The sequence below is a fragment of the Trifolium pratense genome, linkage group LG3 (assembly GCF_020283565.1).
Source record: "Trifolium pratense cultivar HEN17-A07 linkage group LG3, ARS_RC_1.1, whole genome shotgun sequence".
Classification (NCBI taxonomy): domain Eukaryota; kingdom Viridiplantae; phylum Streptophyta; class Magnoliopsida; order Fabales; family Fabaceae; genus Trifolium; species Trifolium pratense.
This window is the reverse complement of record NC_060061.1, coordinates 8,052,291-8,061,070: the sequence shown is the minus strand read 5'-3', so window position 1 is coordinate 8,061,070 and position 8,780 is coordinate 8,052,291. Positions and strand designations below refer to the sequence as shown.

At 31.9% G+C, this 8,780-nt stretch overlaps 2 protein-coding genes across 2 annotated transcripts; both read right to left on the bottom strand.

Moving 5' to 3' along the window:
- Positions 1-1,592: 1,592 nt before the first annotated feature.
- Positions 1,593-3,812, bottom strand: LOC123916392 (fibrillin protein 5 homolog). The gene is made up of 7 exons (XM_045967843.1): positions 3,342-3,812; positions 3,142-3,257; positions 2,797-2,919; positions 2,416-2,514; positions 2,284-2,328; positions 2,104-2,177; positions 1,593-1,940 (listed from the first exon to the last, which is right to left on the bottom strand). Exons 1-7 carry the CDS (start codon positions 3,607-3,609, stop codon positions 1,853-1,855), a joined length of 813 nt encoding a protein of 270 aa, XP_045823799.1. The 5' UTR covers positions 3,610-3,812; the 3' UTR covers positions 1,593-1,852.
- An 889-nt stretch (positions 3,813-4,701) lies between these two features.
- On the bottom strand, positions 4,702-6,522 carry LOC123916393 (protein BOLA2). Its single transcript, XM_045967844.1, has 3 exons — positions 6,330-6,522; positions 5,194-5,216; positions 4,702-5,086 (listed from the first exon to the last, which is right to left on the bottom strand). Exons 1-3 carry the CDS (start codon positions 6,390-6,392, stop codon positions 4,891-4,893), a joined length of 282 nt encoding a protein of 93 aa, XP_045823800.1. The 5' UTR covers positions 6,393-6,522; the 3' UTR covers positions 4,702-4,890.
- Between the last annotated feature and the right edge of the window lie 2,258 nt (positions 6,523-8,780).

Below are 8,780 nucleotides of genomic sequence, written 5' to 3'. Positions count from 1 at the left end.
TATATGATGCAAAGATTTATAAAAGGACAAAATGATAGAGACAAAAAAGACTCCCCAAAAATGTGATGGGGCCAACAGCCCCAGGACATTCATAAACCAAAGAGATGCTACCCCGTTAGTGAAAACAACAAAATACAAGTACTTCTTTTGTGGCAGTTTAACTCTTTCACTAGATCAAATTTTAGAGTTCTGCTTCTCGCTCCCGGCATACATGTGCGTCCCTTAGTATTCCCAATTTAGATAAATAGAAAAATCTAAAGAGTGTCCTTATAATATTTATTAATAAAGCAAATATAGAAGTTTTGAAAGACACGGTGTGTCCATTATGCATGTAGTCTTAAAAAAAATCTACTGGCTTTTCTATGGTGTAAGCAATTTTTCAACCTGAATCAATTATAAATTTGGATAAGCTTCACTTTTGGGAGGTAAAATTAATCAAAATTGTATGAATACATTGAAACATTAACTACTTTGTTCTGCATTGGACCCAAGGGCCCGATCCGGCAAAAGTCTTAAGGCCCATATCAGATTACACTCTACATAGGACCAATGACTCATTTGGATTGACTTACTTTTAAGGTTATGTAAAACAATTTATACAAATAAACAAGCTTTATGTATTATTTATAAGTTTGTTAAGGTATTTTATGAAATAATCGCTTATGAAGATACAGTTTTTACTAGCGAGAACTTATGAATTAACATAAAAACTTATTTATTTGTATAAGTTATTTTGCATAAGCTCAAAAATAAGTTAATCAAATCGGTCCCCAAGTCCACTAGGCATAAGATCTTTGTGATCCGTATCACCTAGTCGGCTTCAATGCCTCTCAACGGCTACCAAAACATACCATTGGAGGACGACAACTTTAAGGGTGTGTTTGGTTATGTTCCATGTTTTTCTTTTTTGTGTCTCTCTTTTCCTTAAAACAAATATACCCTAATTAAGGATCCTCCCTTTACTCCTCAACGGCTCTTTGTCGGGGTTGTATAATATATTTTTCTCACAACAATGCAAGGTACACACTCTCTATTCTATAATAAAATATCTCATTTTGTGTTCTCTTACTAACTTGAGTGTTAGAGTGTTTGCAGGTACCACCCCTCTACTTTCAACACCAACATAATGCTACTTCAGCTCGGTCAACCTTCTCAGTCTATCCAAATACGGAGACTAATCATTTAAGCAAAATACGGAGTACTATTGATACTTTACACTGGAGGTCTGTTTCATTCTATGTCCAACACCGACACATGACACAAACTCTTGATTTTTTTATTTTTTTATTTTTGACAAAACTCTTGATTTTTTATCATTCTATTTTCTCAAATAATTCTTCATATCTACGTGTTAGTATTATGTTCAGTGTCTATATCTACATGATCATATAGTGATTAAGCATACACCATGCCATGATAAACAATTTGGAACATTCTAAAAACAAAGACACCACAGAGGAACAGCCCATAAATTCCAAATGGTGGACGATGGTGTTCAATGCTTGCATAGCTGTCTCTGTTGGTTAAGTAATTACATTTTATTGTTTTTTATTAGGTTAATAAGTCCTAAGAAAAAAGTTAGACACAAATGATTAAAAACATAATGACTGAAATGCATGCAACTGCAGTCAGTGCTAAGCATATTTATTTGCATAATTTTTGTAATATTTCCTAGAAGGAATCATGGTGAACAAAAAGGCTGAGTTACCAACTAGAGTTGGATCAAGCAGAAGAGACTAATCCTACGATGCGATGAACCAAAATTTGAATCCCATGCCCACAATTAGTATCCGACATTGTCTTGTGCAGAATTACCTCCAATGAAGGAAACCCTTAGAAACTAAGAAAATGGCTACGAGTTGCTATTATCGTCGAATCTTTCCAGTACAAAGATATTACCTTTGTCATCCCTTCCAATTCTCATGTTGTCATCAACATATCTATAAGATAATGGAGTTAAGAAACCACAATTGTCATCAGTATAAAAACATAGAAAGACAATCCATGTAACAATGTTTTGTCAGTGTCCAAAATATGTGCTAAAAGCCTATAGCAAGTTTTCAAAATCGCAAGTTTGTGAAAGTTGGGAAAAATTTAGGATACGTGATTTCTAGCCATCCCTCTGGATTGAAGATGCCCAACAAAATATCATAATTTTTCCGAAACACATTCATCAGCTGTACATGCAAGGAGGAAAAATTAATTAAACATAGGAAATTAGAAAAAAAAATTATGATTAGCTTAGAACAAAAAAAATGTACTAATAATATCTAAGTAGCATACCTGATCAGGAGTGATTGTTGATTTTTCATATTTAATGTCAACCCTCTGTGAATTTCAAGTAGTAGCTAAATAAGTAATTATTTGACAGCAAAATCATTAACTAAAAGTGACCAAATGAAGTTGAGCTTTAACTGTTTTGGAAGCAATCTTGAATGAGGCCTCAATACTAAGCTCTCCACACAACAATATCAACCCTTTTGCATTGAATTTGATCACATTCACTGCTTTGCTCTCCATTTTCAATCATATAAAAAATCTTTAAATTCAGTAATGAATAAAAATAGGTAAAGCAAAAATTATTATGTTGATCTTTTGACTTAATTTCCAGTTTCAAGTTAGCCATTCATTGTATTTTGTTTTTTTCAATCTAGTCCTACATGTTCTAAAAAATAATCAAAATATGCATTGGTATCTATAGACAACTTGAATGTCTGATTTTGATCGGACAATCCAGATAAAGTCGTACAAAATTTTGTATATCATACAAAATTGAGAAGTGCATTGTATCTGTACCTTGGCCTTATCAATAGTCTGAAAGAAATCACCTAATGAGATAAAGTCTCTTAGGCCTAACTTTGTCCTTCTTGATCCCAAAATTGAGATAGTGCTATAGACAAGCCTCCAACATCCATCCACCTTCCAATAATAGAAACATAACATCAAATCTTCCATATCACAATGAATAAGGTTTTAAAAACATGTCTTGCAGCCGCGGCTTAGGCCTCAACGTCGTTGTTTTTTTATGTCTTTGCGGCCACAGCCCGACCGTTTATGACATCGCATCAACCACATTTGACTATAACTCTATAATGTCAAGAATTGTGACATGACCAAATAAACAAATGGAATTGAAATTACCTTATCCAATTCTAGTGTTGGTTCTGGAGTTGGATTTTGAGATTCTAGCTGTTTCACCAAACTTTCAATTTCTAACTTCTTGCCAGATGGAATTCCAAATATCCCTCTATTGATTCCTTCAAACATATTTGTTTCAATCAAGCAATGCTAAGTGTAGCTAAAAAATAACAAAGAATAACAAAAATAATTGAAGTGAGTACCTTCCAAAGCCTGGTAAAGCTCTTTTTTCTTCTGAGCAAGAGTTTCATCTTCAACTAAGCCAAAGCCAGAGGATTGTTCTGCAACTTTAATGACAGTAAAGGGTCTAAACCATAATGGCTTATCACCAAATCTTGAAGTGTTAATCCTTGAATGATTAATAACTGGTCCAAATCTTTGAAGCTTCATAATATTCATTGTTCTACAAACCAGATGACTCACTTGAGAATCTGTCATTGGTGAATTCACATGCACTAGCTTAGTTATCATAATAACCTTCAAGATTAAATACAGAAGAATGAAACAATGAAGAAGGTCATGGTAAGTGGTGACATCCTGCAAAAGGGTGTCTCAAAATTTTGGTGACAGTGGAACTGTGTACATGTTTGTTGTCTTATTTGATTTTTTTTAATTAAGGTTTTGGATAGGTCTATCAAGACATGTGGTTAAAATTCCAAGTATATATATGAGGTCCATTAGATAGATACTGTAGTATGTGTTAGTCTTTTATGGACCTCAAAAACTACATGCTCCAATAGTGTTCACAAATTGAGTACAAAAAAAATTGTGTTGATTAAACTTGAAAATGTAAATGGTTTTCAGCCATTCATTGATGTGAAGTTTCAATACAAATTTTTTTTGGAAAAGAGTTTCAATACAAAATTGACTGCACACTGGCTTTAGCCTTGTATTATTCAGCATACAACAGTGATGACATGTTCAGAAGATTTATGAATTGATCATGTTCATGAGTAATGAGGAGTTTATCAACCTTCCTAGTTCAATTGTAAGGGAAATAGCAAATTTTCAAGACACTTTGAACCTTTTGTAGTGAGATAAGGATTCACAACACAATTGATAGTAAGATTGACAGAATCACAGTGATCAATCATAATGTAGAGAAAAAATACACTTCAAAACTTCACAAAACCATGGTGTCACCATTGTTTTGCCAAATTAACTATCAATCAAACATAATGAAAATGTAGCTTTAGCTAGAATCACGACGACACACCATTGCTCTGTCAAACACATTGTGAGTCCAAGCGCACAGATGCAATAAATCTCTAAATGTGTCCAGATGCACTAAACATTAAGGACATAGAAAAATCCCCAACAAGTTGAAACACGATACTCATTTATAATAACGTCCTTCAATTGAACTAGCCAGATTAAGAATAGAGACTGAAAACAAAAACTCCAGAAGAAAAATGAAAGAATGAACTTGGCATGAATTAAAATTAAAGGAGAAACATAATTGATTAATGCATTCAGGCATGCAAGAAACCTTCATTTCTTCCTACTTTCATCTCTATTTAGCATGCTCTCATGTATTCAATTAGCTAAAAACGCCCAAGAAAGTATAGAACAGAACTGTCATCATAAAATCACCTCACTGAAAGTCAGAAATTTTGTCAACCAAAATTTAGCAGTAGTACAATATAAAATTTGAGTGGCAAAAATGATACATAGAACTATGATCCACAAATATTGCCAGAAACATATTGTAAGGATTTTTTATTTATAATAATAAATCTATTATTATATGCTCTAGGCAGCAGGATTTGATTGGTTGGACTCTTGCTGTTTTTTCCACTGTTCTGGGGTTACAGCTTTCTTTACAGAGAGTGCATGAATCTCTTTCATTTCCTCCTCTAAGGCAGCATTCACCATTCTATGCCTTTCTAGTAGCCTTTTGCCTTCAAATTGTTCTGAAACAATCTCGACTGCAAAACTTGAACCGCACCTAATACCAACATCGAATTATAAGATCGTAAGATATAATTGGTCAGTATAAAATGCTAGAAAGAAACTAATACAAAATGCGTTAGATGAAAAAGAAAAAAACCTTACCCTCCAGATATATCGGTTACTTCCTGAAACACAAATAAAAAAACATAAGAACATAAACAATATAAACTATGAGAAGAGGAAAAGGGTCAAATACAAAAGGAAGGTTCACATTTTCATGTTTGTGCAGTAGTATAGTTTGTTTCACATAAGTCCCATGAACTTAGGTGAAGTGTGAAACTATTAAATCAAATTAGATGGAATGTTAAGTTTTGAAGCATAAACCAAAACCCTTATAAAATTCCTCTAGATGTTTGATCATTTTCCCTTTAATTGCATGAAGTTACATTTTTAACATATTTCACTTAGGATGGCTCTACAATATATGTAGCATTAGGTATAAAAATCCCAGTTTACCAAAGTTGTTTTGGGGGAAAGGGGGACAGGGAAAATGCCCTGCAACCAATTACTGCCTAGGGAACCCATTTGCTCGCCAGGCACGACAAACTAAAAGTCTAAAACATGTCAGCTTGAAAGCAAAGCGTGTGTGGCGGCCCAAATAGGTAGTTCAATTGATGACCTAAAGAACGCCGATAAGTAGTAGGTCCAAAGTTTGAACCCTGAAAAACTAACATAACCACTAACTTACTACTAAATAGGGCAAAGTTAATGGCTTTATAATGAGTGTTCTACCCCCAAAAAAACAATAAAATAAAATTAATTAAATCAGCAAATAAACGAATTCCAGAATGCAAAGTTCTTTCAAAAGAACTACATGCTGAATAATGTTCTATAATTAAGCAAACAAAAGTACTGAAAATCAAAAGTAAATATACCGAAGGTTTGGTTTATTTTAGCTTATCTACCAACATAAGCACTCGTCAGACTGTTTGGGAGAGCTTTAAAAAGCAGCTTATAGCAATGTTCATAAGCTATTTTTAGCTTATTTCCATATGCTCTCCAAGATAACTTACAAAAATAGCTTATAACTTCGTTTTTTGTGATAAGCTTATACTATATAAAAAAAGAGTTTGACTTTATTATATTTTTTACTGCGGAAATAGGTTGTGCATAACCACTTATATGATAAGTGTTTGTGCTATAAGTGCTTAATTAAGTTGTTTATCTATGCAGAGCCCTATAGTCACATCACAGATAACAATAAGTGCAATGAAAAAAAAAAGGAAAGAAAAGCTTACAAGATGGGAAGGGTTAAGTTTGGAGTTCAAAGAAGACTCGACTTGTTCCTTTGTCACACCCATCTCTTTCTTCTTCGTTAATTTTTGCCCCTTTCTCACTCTGACTAATTTTTCTTGAATTTCCTCGTATAACCCTTTTCAGGAATATATTCGCGTCTTAATTGCCGTTTTTCTCACGCGGATAACAGTAAATCAATCACCTACTCTAAATTCTAGGGTACATTCGCCTTAAGCAGTTAATATAGGTTTCTTTAATGTAAATCTTTTTTACAGTTTTATTTTTTGGAAAAATAATTTTTTACTAGATTTTATTTATTTCGACGTCAAATTTTATGTTTTTTCTCCAAATATCTTAGAGCGTTAATATAAAAAATAAAATTACAGTAAGTATGGTAACGGAGTGGGATTGAGACAATTTTTGTCCTCCCCAAATTCATAAATTTTGGGGACCTTTATACTCATTTTAATTTAATTTTGAGCAGAGTGAAAAATATAACATCAAATTTATACCATACAAGACTTGGGTATCCTGGCTTGCCTCACCCTAATATGAACTTGAGATGAATTTTAGTGTTTTCTTTTTTATTAAAAAAAATAAGTCTAAAACTATTTTGTTTTAATAGTATGATATTATTAAACAAATAAAAGTATCAAAAACCGTTTGTTTAATACTACATTTAAAAATAAAATAAACATACGGATAAAATTTAAAAATGTTTGTTTAAGGGTTTATAATTTATGAGAGATAAAATTTAATTTTTATAGACTAAATGCATCCAAATGTTCTTTTAAGTTTTACGTTTGTAACAGTTAGGTCATTTAAGTTTTTTATGTAATAAATAGATTTTTAAGTTTTTAATTTGTTACACTGTTACTTTTTTGGTTAATCTCCTCCAACATATGCGACTTTTTCATCAAAATATCCACCATGATGAAAGTCAGCATTAACAGTCACATTGCAACAGAGTAACTAAAAGGGTAACGATGCAACAAATTTTTGCAACGGATGATAACTGGAAAGGTAACGGTCCAAGAAGTTATAAACTTATATTTGTTACCTAAAAGATATGAAGATATTAAACATTGTCCATGTAGCACCAGTTAAACATATTAATCAATGAATTATATCCTGAAACTTTTGCATTCAAACACATTAAAAATAAAAATTGAAAAATTTATCTTTATAACATTAATTTTATCTTTAATTTTCGTTTTTAGTATGCTTAACAATTATTATGGGGCACTGTTTACCATCACCCAAAAACTTAAAATGATCTAATTGTTAGCCAAAAAATTTGAAGATCTGACTGTTACAAATGCGAAACTTAAAGGACTACTAGATGCATTTAGCATTTTATATAAGCATAGTTGGTTCTGGGTGGATATCAATGTCCCGATTATTCCTCCCCACCATCTTTTGAAATCGAGAAAAACCCGAACTCAAAATCGGTCAATTCAGATTCTTCCGTTTTATTTTAAAGTAAACCACAAAATAGATCCCTGATTAGGTCGCTATTACGAAATTATTTACAAACCAATACAAAAAGGTAAAAAAGAAGGAAAAAAAAAACCTGTGATACCTTAAAAGAAACAAACTATGAAGTTCAAAACTTTCGCAACCAACCAATCCATGTGATGGGGTTGACCAGACCCGACATAATTTTGACATAACTGCCAATATATAGAACAACAAAATTTCAGATGTAGCAATAAAATTTACATAACCATTTAAAAACTGATATGTTATGTCCGTCATCCGAACAAGCTGCAGGTATAAATGGTTGAAATTTATCTAAATTAAAAAGCTGCGACTTTTACTAATTTAACAAATTTTTAGCACAAAATCGACCAAACCCGACCAATGCTCCAACCTATTATATGGTTTATTATCGTAACATTTTAACAGCAAAATTGTACTTATGAGAAAAATACATTTTACCGTAACATTTAAGAGCAAAATTTACATAACCATTTTACCTAAAATTCTCCTCTATAAGACTACATGTAATGGATGTATTGAAAAATATTTTCAACTATTAAATATATGCAATATTGAATATATGCAATGGGGTGATGAAATAGTCGTTGAAAAACACGTGGATAAAATTGAGTTGAAGGTGTTCAACTGTTGAAATGATAAGTGGGTGGGGGAGAGAGTAAGTCCCCTTCTTACACTTGGAAACATGTTATTGATTGATGTGATTTTTAGATTTTTATCTCATCCTAATTATTTGCGGTTAATTATTTCATAATAAATTTATTTTTTCACCAAAATTTATCATTTTTTTTTGTCTATAAATAGAGATTTGATTCATTTTATTTAGATACCAAAAAAAAATAAATTTCGTTTTAATTTTTCTATTTAGCCTTCATTTCGGTGAAATTAAAAAATGCAAAAAAAAAAATAGAAAAGACAAAAGCCAAAAATGTGAAAGTGAAAAACACAAGTTT

Excerpts from the sequence above, each read along its gene's own strand:
- LOC123916392 (XM_045967843.1), bottom strand. The coding sequence starts at position 3,609 with ATGATAACTAAGCTAGTGCATGTGAATTCACCAATGACAGATTCTCAA. Across the intron at positions 2,515-2,796 it reads AGACTATTGATAAGGCCAAG|AGCAAAGCAGTGAATGTGAT; the intron begins GTACAGATACAA and ends TTGAAAATGGAG. Across the intron at positions 2,329-2,415 it reads TCAAGATTGCTTCCAAAACA|AGGGTTGACATTAAATATGA; the intron begins GTTAAAGCTCAA and ends TGAAATTCACAG.
- LOC123916393 (XM_045967844.1), bottom strand. The coding sequence starts at position 6,392 with ATGGGTGTGACAAAGGAACAAGTCGAGTCTTCTTTGAACTCCAAACTT. Across the intron at positions 5,217-6,329 it reads AACTTAACCCTTCCCATCTT|GAAGTAACCGATATATCTGG; the intron begins GTAAGCTTTTCT and ends TTTGTGTTTCAG. Across the intron at positions 5,087-5,193 it reads GTAACCGATATATCTGGAGG|GTGCGGTTCAAGTTTTGCAG; the intron begins GTAAGGTTTTTT and ends TGTTGGTATTAG.